At 40.5% G+C, this 25392-nt stretch overlaps 1 protein-coding gene across 2 annotated transcripts in view; it reads left to right on the top strand.

The window, feature by feature from the left end:
* Positions 1 to 1467: 1467 nt before the first annotated feature.
* The window catches only part of pdxdc1 (pyridoxal-dependent decarboxylase domain containing 1), a 30218-nt gene continuing 6293 nt past the window's right edge, over positions 1468 to 25392 (top strand). The window contains exons 1-17 of one of the 2 annotated variants that reach the window (XM_062407453.1): positions 1468 to 1582; positions 5728 to 5840; positions 6132 to 6200; positions 7523 to 7606; positions 8290 to 8436; positions 9339 to 9528; positions 9846 to 9914; positions 9994 to 10072; positions 10225 to 10309; positions 10575 to 10623; positions 11039 to 11140; positions 11588 to 11713; positions 12029 to 12079; positions 20014 to 20074; positions 20772 to 20842; positions 22545 to 22650; positions 22797 to 22971. In XM_062407453.1, the coding sequence (XP_062263437.1) occupies positions 5764 to 5840; positions 6132 to 6200; positions 7523 to 7606; positions 8290 to 8436; positions 9339 to 9528; positions 9846 to 9914; positions 9994 to 10072; positions 10225 to 10309; positions 10575 to 10623; positions 11039 to 11140; positions 11588 to 11713; positions 12029 to 12079; positions 20014 to 20074; positions 20772 to 20842; positions 22545 to 22650; positions 22797 to 22971 (1541 nt within the window). In that variant the 5' untranslated portion in view covers positions 1468 to 1582; positions 5728 to 5763. Of the gene's footprint in view, positions 1583 to 5727; positions 5841 to 6131; positions 6201 to 7522; positions 7607 to 8286; positions 8437 to 9338; positions 9529 to 9845; positions 9915 to 9993; positions 10073 to 10224; positions 10310 to 10574; positions 10624 to 11038; positions 11141 to 11587; positions 11714 to 12028; positions 12080 to 20013; positions 20075 to 20771; positions 20843 to 22544; positions 22651 to 22796; positions 22972 to 25392 lie in introns of both variants that reach the window. The other variant, XM_062407452.1, reaches the window with a different exon arrangement.

Here is a 25392-nt window from a genome sequence, read left to right as displayed (position 1 = left end):
AGGGCACATATGGACCTCCATATTGTTGTTCGTTGCCCAGCAGCTATGTTCTCACATGCTCATCACAATTTTTATTTGGTGTGCAGTAGGCCTATATTAACCTTATAACAAATGCAGAGAGAGAAACAAAAATAGGAAATCATCTATCCTGACGGATGTGCGGAGCTGAGCTCCTCGGTGTCAGAGCACTGTGCTGCAACCTTTATGAATAAGGCCTCTGTACTGAAAGGCCTCCAGGCTACATAGTACTGGATTCTGCTTGTTGTTGTTTTTCTTCCCCAGGTGTCCTCAATAGCCCATAGACTGACCCGAGGACCAGAAAACCAGTGGCAGTGAACCCAGACAGGTAGATGCAGGACACCTGAGCCCCTACTTATTTTACTTGGACTCTCCAGAGGGTTTCTACTCCTGGATTTTCATCGTCTTGTTTAAGTTGACTTTTATAAATTAGTTACTAACTGAACAACAATTAAAAAACGTAATCTCACTTCTGTATGTCATAGTTAAATGTGGATATTACTCCTCCCTAATGTTATTTTTCATTGTGGATACATATTATACACATTGGACAGGTGAAATACTGCTGAAAATATATTTCCTTAAATCATCTCAGCCAAAAATATGGAAATGGTAAAACTTAGTTGGAAGCTGGTGTAAAACTAGACTCAATTAATCAATTATAAGATCATTCATATAGGAATTATGGCAATCTTGAAGCTATGGGATACTGACAGGGCGGAGGTGTGGAAAGAACGGAGGCACACTCATTTACATGTCACCCAAATGCAAACGATAGGTACCATTGGGAAAGTATTATCACATTCCTTAACAAAGTACTTTGTATAAAGTTGGCAAAATATAAGAAAGGAAGGGATCGTTTGTTCAGCAGATTTTATAGTGCAGACAGGCCCTTATCACAAGCTGCAGGATTGATCTCAAACACTGGAAAACTAAAGAAAACACTCCCTTTAACGAGTGGTGGGAGATTAACTATGATCAATTCATTTTTAAATTCAACAACAGACAGGGGGTATTTTTGCAAAAGATGAGGCAGCTGCATAAACTGACTCATCAGTGTATATATTATCAACTGTGTGTTGTGATTGTAAGTAAGGGATACTTTTTCACATTTGCAATATCTTGCTGAAATAATGTTTTTGTTTTTTATTTAAACTGAAGGGCCTCACACGCGGACACGTACAGCAGTTGTAGGAAACGTCTACTGCTCTCAATGCTCACACCTCAAGTTGATTTTTATATTATATTTATGTATTTATTTGCCAATGCCCCCGTTTCATGATAACAATACATATCGAAGCGCAACAAAATTTATATAACATAATACAATGTATAATTTTTTTTAAATAAATCGTCGTCGTCATGGTGACTGGTCAGGCTCTGTGACAGAGAGTGACGTGGACGCTGCCAGCGTGGAACGCACGTAGCGCGTTAGTCCAGGAAGTGAAGTGTCCGGTATGTTGACGGTGCAGCAGCCACCGCAGTAAATACGTGTCAGTCCCAACCCTGCAGGAACCCGTCGAAGATACTCCACATCACATTCTATCTCTTCAGAACCATCTCGGTGAGACTTTCAACTTTGTGGGTTTGAGAGAGAGAGCGGGAGAGAGCTCTGTCAGCTGTGTGGAGCTGTGTGAAGCTGAGTGTTGCTATGTGAAGCTGTTTGTAGCTGTGAGTGAAACTGAGTCAAGCTGTTTGTAGCTGTTTGTGTAGCTATGTGAAGCCGAATGGTGCTGTGTGAAGTTGTTTGTAACTGTTTGTGTAGCTATGTGAAGCCGAATGGTGCTGTGTGAAGTTGTTTGTAGCACTGTGAAGCTGAGTATCTGTCTGGAAGCTGTGTGACGTTGCGTGTAGCTGTGTGACGTTGTGTGTTCCTGCGTGACGTTGTTTGTTCCTGTGTGAAGCTGTGTACTATGGAGATTCATATTCTATAGCAGATAGTTAGCCTCTGTGTCTTTTTCTTTGTTAGCCATCTATTTCATTGCAGTCCCTCTCTACTCAAGGTATTGAATGTCAAATTGGACACATCTAGTGATTTATTTTTTCAATATAATTTTTTTAACGCCATTAAATCAAATAAATGAAATGTAGTGGCTGATCATTCAAGGAAGTTTTCCACTCACCAGTCCAACATCATCACCTCAGTCAGGACAAGTCAAGTCCTTGAGTCAGTTTAGATATAAGCTGTTTTCATACATGAACTCCAAACAATGTCCACAGATTTGGGTCTGGACTTTCTCTGGAGTTTGCCCTCCACACTTGAACCCCACAGCAGGAGATTCTCTGCTCAGATGCATTCAAGCGAGGGGTGGGGCAGCAGGCAGAGGCAGGATATTTCAAATTGATTCTGCTGTGCAGATCACATGTTTTTGGCCAGAAAAACGGAGAATGTCCAACTCTCACTTCGGCATTGGCATTTTCTCATACAGCCCCTCTTGAGAATGTCAGCGGAATCTCCTAAGTTCAGTGCACGTCTTTATAGTCTAGACTGGTTTACAAATAAATACTATTGATTATTAACACAAACAGATTAAAACATTGGCCACATATGGAATGCCATTTGCACAAACAACATCAGCCGTGGGTTAGGGTTAGGGTTAGAATGAAGGCCCTGCAGAAGCATTCCTTCTTTCGCTGTGTGTGCAAGAGCTGCTATGCCCCCCACAGTGTCAAGTAATGGTGAGAGGTGTGGTCCATTATGTAATTAAGCTTTGGTAACATCCTCCTCTCACTAAATTCCTCCGTGGATCCATCTCCGCAGATGGCACCTCTCGTACAGGAAGTCTGCTTCGTCGGACCAGTCCAGTTTGTTGTTGAGGTGAACACCCGAGTATCTGTTGTCCCCTACGGTCCCAATGTCCACATCCTGGATGTTCTTTCATGTAGTCTAGAGTGACTTCCTGTGAAAGTCACTGTCACCATCTCTATTGTCTTGATGGTGTGTGTTGTTGTGAGGTCGATTTAGATAACAAGAGTGGAAAAAGTCAGTGGTGACCCCGCCTGTTCTGCAATTTGTTTCCCTCTGTTACATGACCGATAATAGCTGTGTCATTTGAGGTCTCTCCACACCTCTCTATTGTTGTTCTACTGGTGGCATTCCTCCAACTTCCTCCTATACCCATCCTTGCCCTTCCTTATCTCCTTCCTTAGGTCCCTCTGTACTCTCTTCAGTTCATCTTTTTCCCCTGCTTTCCCCCTTTTCCTGTTCAGTAGGGCCTTTAGTGCAGGAGTCACTCAGGGTTTGCCGTTGTAGAAGCACCATACAATCCGGGTGGGCACAGTGTTCTCCAGGCAGAAGTTTATGGAGTCAGCTATGCAAAGGGTTGGTTTGTCAATGGCCCACACTGCACTCCCCAGTGTGTGGTCTCAAAACAGTCCCTTGGTGCCAGGCTGGTATCCTAAGACCATTCACCGTTACGTAGGCCAGGGAGCAGACAAACTAGGTAGTGATCAGCGCGGCCCAGTGGTGGCAGGAGCTGTATCTGCTAAATGTTCTAAGCCTTATACGTGATACTTGAGTATTGCGTATATCTGCAAGTCTGTGTAGTAGAAGTAGACTTACACAGTCAAAATCCAAAAGGAAGATGCCTTTTATACTGTTTGATACATTATGCAAGTGCTGGATTTGTGAGATAAGTTTCAAGTCAATACTGTGTGCAGGGGCGTGGCCTCTTAAAATTGTGTATTTTAGCATTTAAAAACATTTCAGAGAGACATCTGTTTGTATTAAAATTTATGCTGATATATAGAGTCAAATTAGATTTTTAAATTTACTTTTTGTAACCATTATCTTCACTCGCTCTATAGTATGAGAAATGTTATTTTAGCCAACACATTAAAGATGTATATATTTGATATATTATATATATTCCTTAATTTTACTTTAATTAATGACAGCAAGCATTATGCATTACTACTGTTGATAAAAGTTATAATAGTTCACAGTTGAGCTGAGCGGAGAGCTTGTAGAACATTTAGGAAGTTTAGTAGTTTAATAAAATTCGGAAGTTTAAATAATGCTGTATTAATCACGACAAGCTCTTTTCCAAGGGTGTGTGTTACAGGTAGCATTGCTAGTTCCAGTAGCTTCGAGAGCAGACATTTAGACTGAAATAAGGGATAAATGATTCCGTTTTTCGAGTGGAGTTTGAATGTCGGGTCTTACGGACACTTTGATGATAACCCAGAAGCAGTATGGAATTAGTTTACCCCTGAAATTCTGAAAATGTTTTGTGTACTCAAACACTTCACCCACCCCTCTATTAGTATAGTGGAGTGGATAATGAGTGAATTTAAATTTTTCTGTGTACTATCTTTTTCAGGACAATCACTAAGTGGCTCAGCCAGTTTTAAATAGCAGGTCATGTCTCAATGGTTATTGTCCAAAGTCAATACAGTGAACGTGCTTACGAATGAAGTGTCCACTTGAATGCTCCACTATATTATACCCTCAAAGCCTTAAATTCCGGTCCATCAAGTTTAGAAACCTTTTCAGCTTTTATTTGCCAGTGTAATGAGGAGATGAGGTTTGTAATTATAAGAAATAAAAAATTACAATGAAGCTAATCCATCCACATTTTACATCTGTTGATTGATTGGAGGCAAAGAGTTAAGTTTAACATGTCGTCTTCATCGATCGATTTAATTGTTGTTTGCTTCATTCTGTTTGTCTGATGTCTTATTTAGTTAACTTTTTATTCTATTTTGTATTTAAAGTTTTATTTTTTAACATCCTTTAACACTTGTAATTTGTATACACTTTTTAATTTCCTTGTGGTTCATCATGGATCATCTCTCTTAATAGCTCTCATAGAACAAAAAAGTGCTGCTAATAGATTTACTGTTTGAATGTGTGTTAATGGCAAACTGTACTGTAAAGCACTTTGAGTGGTCATCAAGACTAGGAAAGGGTTATTTACTGTAAATGCAGTCCATTTACCATTTAGTAGCATTAATGCAGAAGGCCGAACATTTTGAACTGCTGGTGTACACACTCACTGCACCAAGAGATTCACCATTAATTCACAATAACAGACACAGACCTTAACCAAGTTTAAGCATCTGCTAGAGGTTTCTTCCAGTTAATGAGGGAGCTTTGTCTCTCGACAGTCGCCAAAGTGATGCTCATTGTGGGAACCGTTGGGTTTCTCTATAATTGTTAAGGTTGCTACCTTCTATGTAATGTGCCTTGACGTAAAGTATATTATGATTTGACCTGAAACAAATACAATTTAAGTTAAAGTAAGGGACAACAGTAGATTCATTTCACAGCCATTCTGTGGACCAGCTCCACATTATAGTCTAAAATGCATAAGTAATAGAAATGTTGAGCTTTGTGTTTGTTGATAAACATGTACAATACTGAGCATAGTTTCAGGCTCAAACAGAGAAACAGAGTTTTATCAAATCTATATTTAAAGTGACCAGATACAATGATGTGAAAACTGAGGACTATATAAAACGTATACTACCTTAACTTCTCTCAATCTTTTTGGTATTTTTATGGCTTAATTTGGTCTCCTGTTTATTGACCTGCATATACACTTGTAAACATGTAATTAACACACATTTCAGAATAGTACGCATAGATGTATGCTGGAAATACAATGCCAGTGTGTCTAAATATTGAAATGTGTGTGTGTATATTCATTGTGTAAACTAACAGTTTTTAAAATGATTGTCCTAATATTCTCTTGACCTCTCTACTAGCACACACACACACACACACACACACACACCCCTTAGATGATGGTGGACTTCACACTGGCTCAAGTGGGCAAGAATCTGAGTGACGCCATGAGGCTTCTGGGAGATGGACAGAGGTAAGATTAGAGGCTGCTGTCTACAAATTACACAGTATGGAAATGAACAACAAGTTACACAAATTACATTCTGATGATCCTGTGAATCTTAGATCATAGACTTACTTTGACCATGCTGCCTCTGTTAGTCTTCTTGATAATGGCTATTCAATGTTTTTCACCTAGAACATCCTAAGAGAAAATTAGCATCCAATTTTGAATTTCTAGCTAAGAAGCACATGAATTAAACATTATATAATGACCTAGATTGTACTTTAGATATCTATGCATCTGTGCTCTTGATTTGTGTAGAGAGTTGGAGACAGGAACAGAAATCCGACGTTTCAGCAGAACCAGCATCCCTGGACCCCTGCAAGGAGAGTAAGACACACTCACAGGCACAAGCACACAAATACATACATACAAACACAAACACATATTTAAAAACAAACAGCCCAGCATAGAATTTAAAGTTATTCACAGCCAGACTGTAGCCCTCTGACTCTGATTCATTAGTGTTTATTCAAATTAATGCGGAAAATACCCTTATCTTTCTGATGTTCTCCATAACACGTGGCATCTATTGCATTTCTGTCCGTCCTGGGAGAGGAATCCGCGCATGTGGCTCTCTCTGAGGTTTTTACGTTCTTTTTACCCTGCTAAAGTTTATTTTTTTAGTTTTTCCTTACTCTCACTCTCTTAGGGGCAGAGGATGTCACACTGTTTTACAACCCAATGAGACAAATTTTAAATAGTAAATGGTAAATGGTTCTGTATTTATATAGCGCTTTTCTAGTCTTGCTGACCAGTCAAAGCGCTTTACAGTACAGTTTTACATTCACCCATTCACACACACATTCATACAGTGCATCTATTCGCAGCACTATGTTATTCTATGGGGGGCCATTCAGGGTTCAGCATCTTGCCCAAGGACACTTCGGCATGCAAGTGGGTCAGACTGGGGATCTAACTGCCGCCCTTCAGGTTGGAGGACTACCACTCTACCCGTCAGCCACAGCCGCCCAATTGTGATTTGTGAATATGGGCTATACACATATAATTTGATTGATTGATTCACTTGGTAATATGATACATTTTAGACCATTAAAAAGACCGGAAAAGCCTTCAGAGATTAAAATGGTGGCGGGAGTGCCAGCATGGACCTGGCAGCTGTAACAGATTGTATGCTATTTGAAGGGTAAACAGACACTTCAGGACACAAAGGCAAATATTCATGTAGGCCAAGGGCGTGTACACCAAGACCCAACAGTCCACCTAAATGCAATCAACCTGCACCAAATTGCACACACTGATAGACATCAGTCCCTTAAATGTGCCTTATTTTATTTTTCAACAAGATCCTTTACTTATTGCATGGGAAATCAGTCAAAAACGACCAACCTCACAATGTTGAAGCGTTAAAAGATTCCTAGATCTGCCCCTTTGTCCAAGTGTCTTTCATGACACAGCCCTCCACAAAGTTTCATTCAGAACAGTTCTATAGTTTTTCGAAATCCTGCTTAAAGGCAAACAGCAGTCAAAACATTACCTCCTTTTGTGGAGGTAAATGTTTTTATCTGATGAATATTAATACTTTTTAAAATACTATATACACTTGAGGTTGATAGTACATTTTATATGGTTTGTATGAAAGTGGCTAGAGTTTGAAGCTGATTATTGGTTCCTTTGTGTCTCCTGTGCAGTGGTCAGGATGTTGCCACTATACTGCACTTAGTTCACAACCTCCTACACGAAGAGGAAGAGAATGAGGACAAGCCCTGCCGACAGTAAGTAGACCTAAGTTAAATTATAACGTCTAGTCATGCCGCTGTGATGCAATTGATCTTCAAATGCAACCTCTGAAGGATGTAGCCCTCGAAAATTGAGACACAGCTCTTGAGTCCAAGGGAACCTTTGTAGCAAATTTTCTCACAGCATTCCTGAACTGTCGTTTCCATGAGGGACAGATGACAAATGACAGGCTGCCAGAGGCTGCCAGAGGCATACAATATGACATAATCCTGAACACTGCATAGCACTGTCAGCAGATTGTTACTGTTGTTACTGACCTGTATTTGGTCACTTTTTTCTTTTCCAAATCAAATTCATCTGGGAAAATTCTTAACAATAAACAATGCTTTATAACTATGAGTTAAGCTGATGCAATTTATCTTGTGTTTTTAATGATGGCATTACTTAAGGTGTGGAAAGGCTGAGTCATTTCAGACCTGTCATGAAGCCATAGTTTGATTGTTGAGGTGTAAATGTAGACACTGCAGACACAACAACTTAGTATAGGCCTGATTACAAGGAAGGAAAGAAGCACAGTGAGCAGAACAGTTTATGTTGTTTGACAGTAGCTTTGCATGTAAATTATCGGAGATCAATAGACACTGCTCCATGGAAATAGATAAATGGAGGCAGTTGACATAAAGTGCATGACAAAGCTGCAATTTGTTGTCTCCAGTAGGATGCAGAATGTGGGTGAACAGGGTCACATAGCGCTGCTGGGTCACAGCCTGGCAGCCTACATCTCAGTGTTGGACAGAGAGCGACTGCGGAGGCTGACTACTCGGATCCTGTCTGACACCACACTCTGGCTCTGCAGACTTTTCAGGTACCGTTGTGGCAACAGCCTTGCAGTTCAACTTATGGTCTGTGTAAATCAACTCTGTATGTGTTGGTGACATGATGGCTACACAGTTAATACCAGTGTGAGCTCAGTAGCTTTCTGTCACAGCAAGTTGGACCAGCTCATAGGTTTGAGCTCTTTAAAGTCTCAGACTGATGAGCACTTAGGCATTGAAGGGTTTGCCAGTGTGTATTTATTGTAAATGCCTGAAGGCTTAAAAAAAGGGTAATGTGAAACAAAAAGTTGTGTTGAATAAGATGAGTCGATCTGCTCAACAATGCTGACGATAATTAATATGCAGTACAAAAACACAAATATTAAATAATTGCTTGATATACTTCATAAATATGAATTACTACTACACATCTACTGTTTATTTTTACTTTAGTTACCTTGCAATACAATACACAGAAGTATTCTGCTGCATTTTATTATCTGCCTGTGTGGTGTGTTACAAGCTTTAAGTAGATTTCATTATTATTTATTCTTATTTTAACCATATTATTATCGTGATGGATTTGGATTGCAGACAGGCATGAAACAGACAGGTGAAAGAACCGATGGCATGAAAACCAACAATCAATCGTCAAATATAAATTTTAATTAAACTTTAAAAAGTAAATATACCTATTACAAATCAGCTACAAAAAAATACTGACTGCTACTAGAGACAATTACCAAAAATGTATAAGGTCACCATGTTAAAGAAAGCGGCAAAAATCCTGAATCTGACGATTTTTTCAGATCTGTTTAACCTTTTTTTTTACATGGTGAGATAGGGGTTTATCCTTGCTGTGGCATATATGGTGCCCAAGTGCCTTTCTAGTTTTCCTTGTAATAACTGTTAAGTTGTCTGAACAACTCAACACATTGAATCTGTCTCTCAGGTATGAGAATGGTTCAGCCTGCTTCCATGAGGATGACAGAGATGGCCTAGTCAAAGTGTGTCGGCTGGTCATAAATGACCGCTATGAAGAATATGCCTCTGAAGGTTATGCAGTTCTCAATTCCAAACAGCCCGTCATCTACCAGAGTGCTTCCTGCAGGCCTGGTATGGGACAGCACCTGTGCAGCCAGGTAGGAAAGATTAAACATAAAAGAACACACAGAACAGTCGCTGATCAACTCTTCTACTACCACTGTGAATATTCACATCCCATACAAAGAGGGATTGAAAAACAAACATTCCCAGTCAGGGCTTTTTAAAAACCTGGAAGCAGTGTGATTACTGTAAGACTGATATAGAGTGAGGTTCAGAAGCTTGAGACCACTTTTTACCATTCAGGTAAAATCTCAAACTTTTGGACCTCATTGTAGTCAAACATATTTTACCGTATACATTTTTATGCATAAATAATAGAAAGAGATTTTAATGTCAGTGTCTGTGTCGACAGCTCGGCCTGCCTCTGTCCAGTTTGTGCACAGTCCCATGCAACACCGTCTTTGGGTCCCAACACCAAATGGTAGTATATGAAAAAGACACATAACCAGATGTAAGTAAGTTAGTTCACATGGAAATTATAACCTGTTTGTCACTGTCAGGATGTTGCCCTGTTGGACAAACTCATCAAAGAGGACATAGATGCTGGAAAGCTTCCTTTGCTGTTGATTGCCAATGCAGGTGAAGGACAATCACTGATTTAATTTTGAAATCTGTTTCCATGCAGTATAATTTCACCACTATTAATTTATCACTAGATAAATAGCTTTTCTGCAGTGTTAAAATGTTAATTTGGACTTAAGAGGAGTAACTAGTTTGTGTTTATTTCCCAGGCACCCCTGGGGCCGGCCACACAGACAAGCTGGGCCGTCTGAAGGACTTGTGTGACCAGTACAACATGTGGCTTCATGTGGAGGGGTGAGTGCATTTTCTTCCTCTACATTAGTTTGAATTAAAGTATTACGCCCGGTTCAAACTGGACGCTGGATTGCCGCGCAGCTCCATTCTCGCGCGTGCATTTCTCAGCGCCGGTCAGCCCGCGCTTCTGCTTTCTCAGCTTGTTGTTGTATGTAACCCGTTCAATGTCGGGGTTCGGGGAAATTATGATGCAAATTAGCACTTTGATGTTTTTAGGCATGAGTCTCTGGTGACGTTGTTTATAATGTTTTTTCATCTTTTTCAGGGTAAACCTGGCAACCCTGGCACTGGGTCAGGTCACGTCAGCTGTGATGGTAATCATGTTTAAAGAAGCGATTTTATTGAGAATCTTATTCAGCGAATTTATTCAGAATCTTGATGCATGACGGTAACAACTTTATAGATGTTTTAACAGGCCACGGACATGGTGAGAAATGAAAAGAGTGTGAGAAAGAGAGTGTGACAGAGGAGCAGAGGCAACAAACTCTGTGGTTGTCACAGTAAAATTCCTGTTGTTCTCAGCAGGCAGACAAACCTCAGCCTAACATAGACCCTACTCTGTACGTGCATGCTGTGTGAATACGTCATCCCTTATCCCCCCTCAAGCGTGATCAGCTCTAAATCTTAATCATCGGCAGATTCCCTCCTAACTGTCTCACCTTGTGAAACAGACAGGAAATGCACTTTTATGTTTACTTTTTTTATAAAATATTGTTCTTCCCTCTCCAGGCTGCTACCAGAAGTGACAGTATGACACTGACACCAGGTCAGTGGCTGGGACTGCCTGCTATATCCGCTATTACCCTCTATAGGCATGAGGACCCAGCGCTGGTAGGCCAACAATTTTCTGTGACTTTTTTGATTGAGTTTTTGACATTATGAAAAGAAATAGGAAACTTTATTTTAATCCTACGTGGTTGTCTGCAGTGAAGATTTAATTTTCATTGTTTTTTCATAAAATGAAACAGAATTCCCTTTATTATTGATAACGTGTGTTTAATTGTGGTGTATATGTTAAAAAAATATTCATTATATATATAAAAACCCCACAGCACAGAGATCACCACCTGTGCTGTGTCAGTTCATTATGGTGAAATTACTAAATTGGTTTTTTTTTGACCCGCAGTTTGACTCTGTTGCCATACACTGTATGAGGAAGAATAAACGTTTACGTGAACACTTCTTATTTTAATCTTTGTAGGGTATTTTCTGTCCAACTTTTACTTGGTGTTTTTGTCTTTCCCTGACTGTCTGACAGCTGTGTGTTTTGTCCCTCAGTCTTTGGCAGCAGGTTTGACCTCCAGCCAACCTGTGGAGAAGTTGCGAGCGCTGCCTCTCTGGCTTTCCCTGCAATATCTTGGTCACAATGGAATTGTCCAGAAGATCAAGCACGCTACCACTCTGGTGAGCATCACTTAACATCCCCTGAACATCAGAGGGTCATTTTTACTCTTTTGCTTGTGTACAGAATAAAGAAATGAAACACAAAATGTCTGTTGGGAGGAGTTATGTGCTGGAACTGTTAGTGAATAACCAACAGGCACAGTCAGGCACTGATACGGTCCTTTTGTACCTTTGCAGAAATCAAAACATGAGTCAACCCACTGTAATTGGCCATCTATGCTATTGCTAGATAAAATAAAAAACAATTTCTCGAAATGTAGTTAGGTACATCATAATGCACATTCTTTACATTTTGCCTTTATTTCTCTCCTCTAGAGCCAGCACCTCCTGCAGAAACTTAAATCTCTGGCTTCTATCAAAACATCGGTATGTGAACTCTTGATATGTTCTGCTGATAATAAGATAATATGTTTATATAATAATAAAAATGGAAGGTGAACAGGCTGTCTGGTCAGGTATCAAGTATTTTCTCAGAAAATGGTCAATGATACTGTGCTGTGGGTGAAGTAATTGAGAGAGTATTTTATGAGTCCCCCCAAATGGTTTCAGAGATATGTCAGTGTGCTGTGCGCACTCTTGCTATGCACATTTGCCTATATGTTGCACTTGAGTTAAAATGTTGTCCTGTGTGTGTCTTAATGCTGCAGTCACCTGTTCAGAACACTGTACAGTACTGCTGCACTGTCTGGTTGTCAAGTGACAAACTATACTCCTGACAGATATATTTGAGTAATTATTATTCACAAAGAAGAACAATGCAACCTTAAACTAAATATTTAAAAATAAACTTATAAATACACATGCTGCTCAGTCGTGTGCTGATAATGTGACATTGGACTCTAGCCGATCTCAGTGATGAAATGAAATTGAAACAAATAAATAAACCTCTGTCGAACTGTGATACAGTTCATGATTTCAGAAGATGAGATGCCTGGTAAAGGGCCAGGTCATTACTCTTCAGTGGTTCACCCTTCATCACACACCCATGAAACAACAGGCCTTTGTGACTGTTTCGATTTTAACTCAGGAGCAGCATGTGGGAAATTGTGATAATTATACCCTCATAAAAATTAACTCATTAGATTGTGGTACAGTTTGGCTCATCAATAATCATTTATTTAATTGTGTTTTCACCACTCTTGTGTGAAATTCAAACACAGTGTTGATATATAGATACTGGTTAATTTGATTATTTGCATGATATACAGCTGGACAGTTGTCCTGTTATGTTTGGTAGGACCACATGGGATCAGACCCTCTTCCTGTATTCATATATGTAACACGTGGCACTTCTAACATGAACAAATTACTTCTGGATGTTCAAAGACAAAATCCATTTGTGTTTATAGGATGTACTTGAGACGGAGATGACTTTGACCATGGTAACATCCAAGTTATGTTGATACTGAAACAGATTGGCTTAGAGCTTGTTCACTGGCATCTATTGAAGCCTAATGCTTATAAACCTACAGTCACTTAGATTTGATTTACAACAACAAAGACACATTAAAATATTGCAAGTAAGATTCAGTGAACAACCAGATTAGGGTTAGAATCATGACAGACTGGTACTAATTCTCACTGCAGCCCGGTAAAAGAACGATGAACTTCTGTTTCATCGATGACATTCACTGTGAAGATGCAGCAAATTGAGGTTGTAGTGCCACTGTGTTAGTAAGATATGTATGATTGTGCAGGTGTCTGTACTTTTTGAACATGTGTATAGCTGTAACTATAGTCAGTTTGGGTTACCTTGGTTCCAGGGCGTGGTGTCGCAGATCCCGCCCATCTCCGGGGCTTCACTGAGGGACGTTCTGGGCCGTCCTCTGCCTGCTCCCTCACTCCCTCTTCCCCTGAGCTTTCCCCTATAGCCTGAAACATGCTTCTGCGTTTTCACGGGCCCGTAAGCGCAAGAGCCCTTCCGGGTCCCTTACGTGCTTATGTATCCCTCCTTACGTGCTGACGGGTGTCGACCCCCTTTTCTAAAATTTACGGCAAAGCTCCGCAAGCTCACTCAGCCCGCAAGGCTGTGATTGGTCTGCGCTACATCCCTTCTGGAGCTGCATTTCCGGTTTCATGCCCCATAATACCGGCAGAAATCACGGAAGATTTAGAAGAACGAATATGGACCAAATAGAAGAGCACTTGGCAGAAGATATCCGATAGTATGATCACTTGTATAACCTGTCACTGACTGGCGGATTTGTCCGCCAGAAAAAGGCTACGAGGAGCCGCAGTGGCTATGTAAATAAACAATCGACGAAGAAGAAAGAAGGCGTCTCTAAGGTCGTCTCGACAAAAAGCATTACTCCGCCTAGTGTTCTGGCGCGGAATTGCTTTGTAAGACGTGCAACGGTTGGGGAAGCATGAATGAAAACGAGTCTTGCGCCACAGCGGCGTGAAAAGACGCAGACGCAGTCGCAGAAGCATGTTTCAGGCTTAAGTCCTACCTTGTGTACCTTTTCATTCTTGCTGTCACTCCTGGCCATTTTCCTTCACCCACATCAGCTCAGCTGGCTGATGGACTGTTCACTTCTTCCTAATTGTTTAGGATGTGGACCCCACAGGCATGTTCTTTGAGATAATTCAGGGAATACCTTTCCACACTCATTATGTCTTGTTGCCTTTGGAAAAAATACTCGGGTCATGAATAATTTATGAATGTGTCACACGCTGTTGCATCCCAGCACTAATTGAAATAAGAATTAGAACACAAAATTATATAGAATACAAAAATTATGTTTGTCTAGTTATCAGTAAAAAATTCACAGAGAATAAATGCTATACAATGCAATTGTTAACTTGTGTCAGTACAAATATGCAGTTGAAGGGCAGTGTGAAATATTCTTAGAGGAAATTGTTTCAGGATTTCAGGGACATTCAGAAGTCAGTTCAAAATGCTGATGGTTTAGGCTCTATATGTTAGTCTTGTGGCTGTAGAATCACAAATAAGCTGTTTTTAGACATGACCTGCGGGTTAAGTAGAATTGTATACGAACTTTACCCACAATTTGCTTTTCACACATGGACAACACAGCAGGAGGTTCTCTGTACAGACGCGTCAAATCCTCTGCATTATTTAGGTGAGAGTTGGAGCAGCCGGTTGCGGCAGACAGTGTCAGGAATCTGCATAGGTCACAGGATTTTCTTGACACCTCTTATCACCACAAACTCTCTTGACGTCTTTGTCGGTGTCTTGTGTGTGTGTGTCACCGAGGGGTCTGCGAGTTTGGTAAACGATTGAGCAGTCTGTTGGTGTTGATTTAGCAAATATATTACCTTAAACAACACGCCCCCAGCCCATGTAGCACCTGTTTTTGGTTCCTCCTTGATGGTAAACCCCTTTCTGTAAGGTTCTATGGTCCTGAGTACAGCTGAGGGGATCGTCTGTATTGACAGGTTTGGAGGTATGACTGCCCACCCTGATACCTTGAGTTCTCTCTCTGTTCTGATGCTGATACATTGTATCTTATTTCTTTGAAGCCTGGTTCTAATCATCTGAATCATTGTATCTCATCATTGTAGAATGTCTACGCTTCTTGATGGCTAGACCCATGAAATCGTGGCCCTGAATTAAAATCTACATTAGTTTTGTCAATAAGTCATCCTCATGTTTTGTCCATTTTCAGTTTAATAAATTATTTAACGGCTCATTTATGCTGCCTTTGTGCAAATAGACTTATGTCCATTTCAAAGCAATTTTCACGGCCTTCATACTTTCATGTGCTCATAAAGCTGGTTTAGTGGAGAGTACCTGACAACAAACAAGGTAACGAGGAGGTTGTGATGTCTAAGATTTAGGAAGTATTACTTTTTTTCTTTACCCCTTAAATGGGCTGTTTATATTGAAATACATGAATTTACATCGGGAGCGGGTCCTCTCAACAGAGGCTGCCATGTTTATAACAGTATTCCAGACTGGACAAACTAACCCCTTTGGAGTTTTTGACAACTGAAGTTTTCTCCAGGTTCTTTCATGTTTTGAGAGGAGGGTGAGGTGGGGGTTATAAAGCTGATAGATGAAACATCACCACTAGATGTCACTAAATTCTACAAACCTTTAACATCTGGAAATTAGGTCACCTTAGTTTCTCTGTGGTCCTTAAGGTGTTTCCTTATGTTTGTGGATGTATTCACACGGATTTTGTAGCTCTGTTACTCTCCTGACAGAACACATACACTTTTTTCATTATGACATTATATTTGAATTGGCTCCAAATTCCAACCAGTTTATTGCGCTTACATTATTTAGACTTTTCTGTGTTATCTATCTCAAACAGTTATAGATTAAGTACATTACTCAAACAGTAAACCAGATCAGGTATCAGTGGACCGGCTGAAACCTGCACACTTGGACCTAACTCAACCTACTGAGGTATCGCGCCATGAAACACACTGAAAAATTATTTTAATTGTATTGTTGAGATATTTTATATGATATAAATGATCAAATATGCATCCCATACTTTGTATTCCCCTTCTGTTGTCCATGAGATAATTAAATGTCCCCCTCTGCCCATCCACTACAGCCACACAAGAAGTCATATAGATAAAAAGGGGGGGGGGGCTATGAAGACCATCATCATTTACCCCCAAATCAGTACATTGAACCGGTTACATGCAATAACAGGCGGAGAAAGCGCTTGAGAAGCATTTGAGAAAAGTGCTGCGCGGCGAGGTGCTTCAGTTTCTGGTGGAACCCAGCGTAAGAAGCTTTGGGGTTACCAAGGTAACAAGGGCACTGGGAGTGGTTATAAGTGGATGTCTTGTAGACAACCGGAAGTTCTCTTTAGCGGTAAATTGTTTGTGAAATAAAACGCACACTGAGTGGTGCACAAAACGAGAGATCTCTCGACTACCTTATCCGATCGACTCCTACAATAGTTTAAATGCATTACTGGGTCCAGTCCACCATTGTAATTGTGTTCATGTTGTGCTGCTGTTGTGTAGAATCAGCCGAAAATATGTTTAGAATTCAAAGAAGAAGATTATGCAAAGCACTGCAATTTTGTCTCTTCTTATTTCATCAATCAATGTTCATTATTTAAACTACATACTCAATTTTTCTTTTTTCACATGGTAATAGTGCATGTTGATATAGTTAGTTATTGTTTTATGACATTGATGCCATCTAGTCTTAGTCATTGAAGGAAGGTTGTTGACTAACATACAGTTACCTTTTAAATGTATTGGAACACCTTTGTCCTTGCTGTACACCGAACGCATTAGATCAAATAATGAATAGGAGATGAGAACGTATTGTTTGGTATTTGGGTCTAGATGTGTGAAAGGATTCAGGTCCAGTGACTGACTTGGCCAATCTAAAACCTACTTTTCAGATGCTGTTGTAGATGCATCTGTATATTGACTTTCAGAGTAAATGTTTCTGGAGAAGTCTGTCTTGATTCTTCAGCTACGGTCATGAGTAACATGCTAAGCTTCCCACCCATTGGAGGTGGCTAAAATACTTCCACAGGGAGGTGGCTAGAAAGTGTCGATGTCCCGAAGATGTCAACATGGATCCTTTCAACATGAGGCCAAAGCTGACTCCTTATGTTATTTTAGACCAGAACACCAAATGAGTTAAATGCAGCTGTATCGACTGCCATTCATTCTTTGTTATCTTTGCGGTACCAGGATTTGGTTTTAATTGTTCTTCTGTTACAGTCTTTAGCAGTGAATGTTGGGTCCATAGCATCCATGGCAATCTTCTATATACACTCCTGATCAAAAAAGACCAGGTTTAGGGTTAGGGTTGCATGAATTTGCATTTTGCACTGTTGGATCTTAGGAAGGTTCTAAGTAGAGCTTCAAAATGCAAAAAGAAGAAATGGGAACAAGAGACCAAAAGTTGTGAGCAGGCAATTTATTGAAAACAACAATTTAACTCAAATAGGCTGTTCATCAGCTGATCAAAAGTTTAAGACCACAGCCTTTAAAAGCCAAAATCTGTGCAAAAATGTGGATTCCATGTCATTTCCTGTCAAGTAATCACACTGTGAAGATCTCTTGATGGCAAAGGCAAAAAAGCTCACCGTCTTTGAACGTGATAGGATTGTTGAACTGCATAAACAAGGCCTCTCACAACGTGCCATCGCTGCTGAGGTTGGACGCAGTGAGACAGTCATTTTGCATTTCTTAAAAAATCCTCAGAGTTATGGAACAAAAAAATCAAGTGGTAGACCCAAAAAAATGTCACCGACGCTGAGCCGGAGGATCCGAATGGCTGTCAGTCAAGACACGGGACGATCCACGTCCCAAATTAAGGCCATTACTGGTGCTGACTGCAGCCCAATAACCATCAGACGGCATCTGCGAAGGAAGGGCTTCAAAAACAAGAAACGTCTTCAAAGGCCACGTCTCCTTCAACGCCACAAAATTGCCCGTTTAGACTTTGCAAGGGAGCACCAAACATGGGGCATTCAAAGGTGGAAGAAAGTTTTATTCTCTGACGAGAAAAAATGTAAACTTGATGGTCCTGATGGCTTCCAACGTTACTGGCATGACAAGGAGATGCCACCTGAGATGTTTTCTACGCGGCACAGTGGAGGGGGCGCCATCATGATATGGGGTGCTTTTTCCTTCAATGGAACAATGGAGCTCCAGGTTGTGAAGGGTCGTCAAACAGCAGCGGGCTATGTGGAGATGTTGCAGTGGGCATCCCTCATGACTGAGGGCCCTCGTCTGTGTGGTAACGACTGGGTTTTTAAGCAGGACAACGCTCCAATTCACAATGCCTGTCTGACCAAGACTTTTTTCCAGGAGAACAACATCACTCTTTTGGACCATCCTGCGTGTTCCCCTGATCTTAATCCAATTGAGAACATTTGGGGATGGATGCAAGTTGCCTGCTCACAACTTTTGGGCTCTTGTTCCCATTTCTTCTTTTTGCATTTTGAAACTCTACTTAGAACCTTCCTAAGATTCAACAGTGCAAAATGCAAATTCATGCAATTTTTTAACTGGTCTTAAGATTTTGATCAGGAGTGTACATGTTAGTGGATAACTAACAAATGTTAACCAGAATCCAGGCTTAGTTGTGTTCTGACTTTTTGACAAGCTTCGTAGTACAGGTTATCAGGAGGGCTGATGTTGGGTTCATTGCAACTGGATACAGAAAATATATCCTGGGTGTGTTTAACTGGCTTCATTGTACAGGCCCCCGGCTTGGATCAAATAACCATTCTCTCTTCCAATATGTGAAATATATCAATTGAGGGTTTAACACTTGGCAATACCTCACATGCACATGAATTATTCATGACCCTCACATCAACACCACAGAAACACGTTCATTTCAGTTCCACCCAGACATGATTCTTGCCTTTTTTCTTTGAACTGGATGTCATCAATGATAGTCCTCACTATAGTTTTTTTTTTCTGTCTTACTGTTTTACATGTGACTTCATTGAGATTGGTTGTTTGCTAAATATGACTCTGGTTTAATCACATTGCTAAATTTGACACAAATATTAAGTTGGGGCTAAGAGGGGAAGGATGAATTGTATAGCACAGGTACTGAATATCCTGGTGCTGCCTGCATCAAAAACCTGGTTGTATGATTTGGAGTATTGTGAAGTGATAGCGTAACGAGTAAATGAAGTGACCGTTCTCATATTTTGATTGTTTTCTCAGTTTCGTTTTGACTTACCTCAAGTATGTGTCAGCCAATTCATCTTTACAGCTAAACCCTTAAAACTGGAGCTGTTTGAGTCACTTTTAATCTTCATATCGTGGTGCTGGCCACAACTAATTCAATGTATGGGCACTGACAAGTGTAAAAATACTTTGTGTTTATTATTAAATTCTAGCAGGTCAGAGGATGTTAGCTGAAACATTCATATGTGGCCCAGGACACATGACAATTCATACAGATAAAATAATGTGGCCATATGCGTCACAGACCACCGCACAATGTGTTCTGAGTGATCACATTTCCAAGACCTCAATGTGTCTCAGGTGTGTTTACACCTGAACTTATGGAGCTGACCACTTGTAATCAGTTCACCTGAGCCCGATGTTAAAACCAGGTCTGAACGAGTTCTGGGGGGGACCACCACCTGCATACACAGCAGTTAAAACAAAACCTGTATGTGACGTACTGTTCAGTTCCAGTTACCATGGGCATAACATATAGTAGCTTCAGTAGGCATGGAAACAGAGCAAAGTCTTGAATACATGTTTACATCACACATTTTTAATTTATGATATTTGTATGCATGTCATAAAAAATATCAGTGGGTAAGTAGTGAAACAATGACCATATAATAGCCTGATTAGTGTCATTGTGTGTCCAACAGGTGGAGGATGAAAACAACTCTCCTGTGGTGTTGTTCAAATTTTCCCAGGAAATTAGTGCTGGTAAGGGTCTCACACATTGTTCAAGCCTTCCTGGCTTCTTCAAGGTTTTTTTCAGTTTCTGTGATTACTGCTAATGCACACGCGCTGCAGTCTCATGCCCCTTTATGGGCGTTGGCGGGCTTTAACCTATTCTAATTAGGAAAAACGGAAATATGATGCCAACTTATGAACACATGATATTCATCAAAATAAGAAGACAGATGTGAACAATTCTGCAGTTTAAGAACGCGTCATGAATCTGACGAAGAGTTTTCTTTGAAAACGTCATAGAAAAATATTAGTTAATGAGGACGTATGTTGTTTTTTTTTCCCCTTGCTAAAACTTTTTTTCATCAGTAGGCTTACCTCACACTAGTAGAGGGCTGAGGGTAGAAGTGTTGCACCTTGATAAGCTTCATCAGGCGGATTTTTTTTATTTGTAAATATTGGCTGTACAAATAACTTTGAATGATATTTACATTGTTTAACCATATACTCTATTATCAGTAAATATATAAGAAAATTAAACCAAATATATAACTTGAATGAAAATGTAAACGAGCAACTTTCATGCATTGTTAATTCTGTAAAATATAAATTTTCATGGCATATTGGGAGGCATAATCGCAGTTACTGATATGTCTGTGAAAGGTTCATATCAGCCAATACATTATTTGTTTGGGCTCAATTTTTTTTTTCCTTTTTCACATTCTTATAGCATCTAGTGGAGGTTCAGTAGAGGGTTACTGTGTCGGTGAGAAAGAGGTCCTCGATACGTTCAACAGATGGGTGAGTGTAAACACGTGTTGTAAATTGTAAGATTGTGTGTATGCTTGTTAGTGCTGCATTAATCAATATTTTATACATTAAAAAAGAATCAATTATTATTAGTATTGCAAATACTAATATGAAATATCCTGAGTATTACTACCAACTCTAAAGTTCTTCTCAGCTCCAGCAAGTTTCACTTGTAGTTCATTATGACTTCATAACCTTCAAATCTAATCTCATCAACCTCATTTCCAGATTCAGATAAACCCAATGTATACTAGAGAACACAGAGGAGCAACTGTAAATTGCAGGTATTTTTTTCAAGGTTGGCGGTTCGATCCCAGTCTTCCAAATTGTATAAGTTTCCTTGGGCAAGATACTGAACCAAGAATTTCCACTCATTGACAAAAACCATAGATGCACTGTATGAATGGGTGAATGGCAATAGACTGAACTGTAAAAAGCTTTGAGTTGTCATCAACACTAGAAAAGCTTCAATCCTTCCTCACTTACAAAATAGTCATTAGTTATGGCTTCTATAGCAGAATGCTATGTGCCATTAGTAAATCCATTAAGAATGTGGCCTGTAGGACAGAGGGACAATGTTTGCCACTATATAACTGTTACGGCTCCAGGATGTTAGCTTGCTACGTCTAGGGGGGGAGTAGGGGAACCATAACACATGTTACTGTTAGGCTGACTCGGAGAACAACAAAACAGGGCACAATAGCAAACTGGATAAGTAAGTGTGTTTTATTTAGCCAGCGATCCGCCAAGGGGAATAGGGAACTATAAGCGGAGAGAAAGCAAAGAAAACAAGATAAAGTGACAACTAACTAGTGCACACATACAACCTAGCTAATACATACAGAGGGTGGCCCCGCTCCTAACCTGATGTGATAACAGAGTATGGTCTACGTGATGGCAGTGTAAACCCAAGGGTGTCTTACCTATTCACCTAAACCCCGGTGGCATCTCACAAACAAAAGGCAACAGCCCCACACAGCCCACACACAGGCAGACAATGGCCTCCCTCCATGGAGACAAAACAGGTGCAAGTTATCAAGGCCTGACGACACTGATTGGCCAACAGACAGCTCCCAGATTGGACAGGGGGTTGGACGATGGTGGAGGAACAGCCAATGGTGTGAGACCTACAGAGAATGAGAGGGGAGACACAGGAAAACAACCACACACGTAACAATAACATTGTTATATAGCGGTCCAGTGATCATATTTTCACTCCAAAAGAGAATCATTTTTCAGGTAACTTGATAAAGACCAGATCAGTATTTTCTGTGACCACTGTTTGCCTTTAAAACAGAACAGGTTCTCCTTAGTACAATAACAGATACAGTTACTTAAAGTTCTTTCAAGCATCTTAGAGAACCTGCTATATTAGTTCTGTCTCCTCCTGAGATCCCACTCTGAACCCTATGATGCTGCGTTCAGACCTTTGTGAGGTCCAGACCCTCTGCTTCAGGACTCTCTGTTCTTCATGTCTCTGAGGATTGTTATTGATGATGCTGGGGTTTGGGCTCGTTGCATCCTAGATGCAGATTGAAAGTGGGTCCATGAATATGGCTCCCTGCACTTCCGTGTACAGTCAGAAATGAGCCCTTTTAGATAAAATGTAGCAGGCATTATTTTTGTCAGTGGTTTCAGCAAATAATTCCCAAATTGACAATCAAGATGACATGTGTATTTCTTTCTGATGTAGCTGGGTGAACAGTTAGCACAGTTGGTTCCCACCAGTGGAGTAGATGTGGTGGAGCTAGACGACGAGGGTTTCTGTATTCGCTTCAGTCCCCTCCTGACTGCTGCAGGTAACATGAACTCACAGACAAACAAACACTGGCTTGTACATATTGTACAATATATTATATATATTGCACTATTGCTCAATGTAACCAGCAAGAGTAACAAAGTCACCAGAAATCAGTGGTGACTGTGACATCCTGTTCCCACCCAGTCCTGGGGACCCAGCAGGAGGATGTTGAAGAGCTGGTGGAGAAGCTGACTGAGCTTGTGCCTGTGATGAGCTCCACTATGAGCCTCAGACAGGACTTCAGAGAGGAGAGCCACCGGCACTCAGCCTCGCTCACATACGTAGAGGAGATCAGCTGGCCTGGCCTGGGAGCTGTGAGGTAAGGCGGAATAGGTTTGAGGCTAAAAAGAACTGTAGTAAATCGTCATCTATGAATAAAGAAATCAAAATCAGTTTAATGAACCTTAAACTAAGTTGTCAAGGAGATTGGGTCTTGTTTACCAATATATTCTTTAGTTTTATCTTAAATCTGTTCTTAATTAACTTCTAAGTCAGATTCGTGATGTGTTCTTAAACTCCAGAACTGTCTATCTTTTGTTGATAAATGCCATCGTCTTAAGAAGAAAGTGCATGCAATATATTCCTAATTAGCATATGACAATGCACCCCCCCCCCCCCCTCCCCCAAATGGCCATTAATGGGCATGAGCGTGTAGAGCCCAAAGAGAAATCAAAAAAACTCAAAATGAAATTGAAGAAGTCAAGAATTCCAATATGGAAATCTAAGCAGTGGATATTAAAAAAAAAACTAAAAAAAACCTTGGGTTCAGTTACACTTTCAAAGAAAGTGGTATAGGGAAAAAGTTGCTAAATTGAGGAAGTTAAAAAAGTGGTTTGTTCTCAAATCTTAAGTCAAATCACATATTGTCAATTACTGAAAAGAGAGGGAAGGGAATGGAAGGGCGAGGAAGGGAAACAGACTTGACAGAGTTATTTGAGCTGGATCAGCCAGCTTTGGAAACAGCCCTGCTGGCCAGACTGGCAGGGCTCAGACAAATATTTGTAATCTGGAAGGAGACCTGGCTGCTGTGCTGTGCACACTGCTGGTTGCATCTCCTGCCCAAAAATCGAGCTTGTTTTTTATAGTTAACAGGTTACAAAAGGACAGGACAATTTAAGTAAAGGCTATAGCTGTAAAACCATGGAACATGTGATACATTGAATATGTAAACACCAGTGTGTAAAGCCTAAACAAGAGTGACTATTTGTGTGAATAAAGTATCCTCTTCTTCAACACTTCCATGTGTAAAATATCCAAGACAATATGCACTGAAACATGATGCTTTTCAGTCTTGAGATTAATTCTAAACTTTAAACAATCACATATCAGCTAAATATGATATCATTACTATGCTTGAAGAAAATACTAGATTATTTTGCACATGCATGTCAGTAGTCAAGTGTGTGTAAGAGTGCTCTTGAGTGTGCATAGATTCTGTTCTTATCCCAAATAAGACAACATTGATGAATGAGGCCTAATCTTCTTATCAGTTCAGTCAGTAAAAACTCTACTTACATTTATAATTGTCATTCAGGGTAAATGCCGGTCTGAACACACACACATATATATATATATATACATATATTCAGCTGATGTGAGTTGATAAACTGTTGAATCCATCAATCAACAACACTCATCAGGTGGTTCAGTATGTGAGTTTATGTGTGCATCTGCATCTGTTAGTGGGAGAGGTTCAGTGGAAGTGAAGCTGGGTAATGGGCTGGATGGTATTATCAATCAATCAATCAATCAGATTTTATTTGTATTGCCCATATTCACAAATTACAATTCATCTCATAGGGCTTTAACAGGGTGTGACATCCTCTGTCCTTAACCCTCAGCAAGAGTAAGGAAAAACTACTAAAAACCATTTTAACAGGGTAAAAATATGTAGAAACCTCAGAGAGAACCACATTTGAGGGATCCCTCTCCCAGGACGGACAGAAGTGCAATAGATGCCACGTGTAGGAAAACTTCATCAAGATTAAAGTTTTTAGCAGCATTGATGAGGGTAAACATCCTGAGGGATAACCCAAACATGACATGCCCAGCAGTCCCACTGCAATCACAGTCCATGGTCAGCAGCCAGCAAGATCATGATCCACCATCCAGACCAGACGCCACTCCAGTCCTCAGTCACCGTCCACCGCCGCTCACCAAGACCCACCACGAACCACGGTGGTCCTGGTCCACCGCCCGTACCCAAAGCCAACGCGACACAGAGTCCACCACCAGCACCACGATCAGCCCACATGACACAGAATCCACCACACTGGATCCACCACCGCGACCCCCCATGCGCGATCCAAAAACCCGATCCATGGTGCGGCCACAGAGGCCCTGGATCTGCAGGTGATAAAGCAAAGGGATTCCGGGGAAGGGGGATAGGGATGGAGAAGAGGAAAGAGATCCTGGAAAAAGAAGCTCCATGTGTCATGTGTCATAAAATAGAACAAGTTACGTTCTGCCGCTCTAATTAGCTCTAACTATAAGCTTTATCAAAAAGGAAGGTTTTGAGCCTACTCTTAAACAAACAGATGGTGTCTGCCTCCCGACCTAAAAGTGGTAGATTATTCCACAGCACAGGGGCTTGATTGCTAAAAGCTCTGGCTCCTACTCTACTTTTAGAGACTTTAGGGACGACATGTATGCCTGAATTCTTGGAGCAGAGTACTCTAGTGGGTTTATAAGGTACTAACAGCTCTTTATGGTAAAAAGGCGCTATATTATTAAGGGCCTT

The sequence above is a fragment of the Platichthys flesus genome, chromosome 16 (assembly GCF_949316205.1).
Source record: "Platichthys flesus chromosome 16, fPlaFle2.1, whole genome shotgun sequence".
NCBI classification, from domain to species: Eukaryota; Metazoa; Chordata; class Actinopteri; order Pleuronectiformes; family Pleuronectidae; genus Platichthys; species Platichthys flesus.
This window is presented reverse-complemented; position numbering and strand designations above follow the sequence as displayed.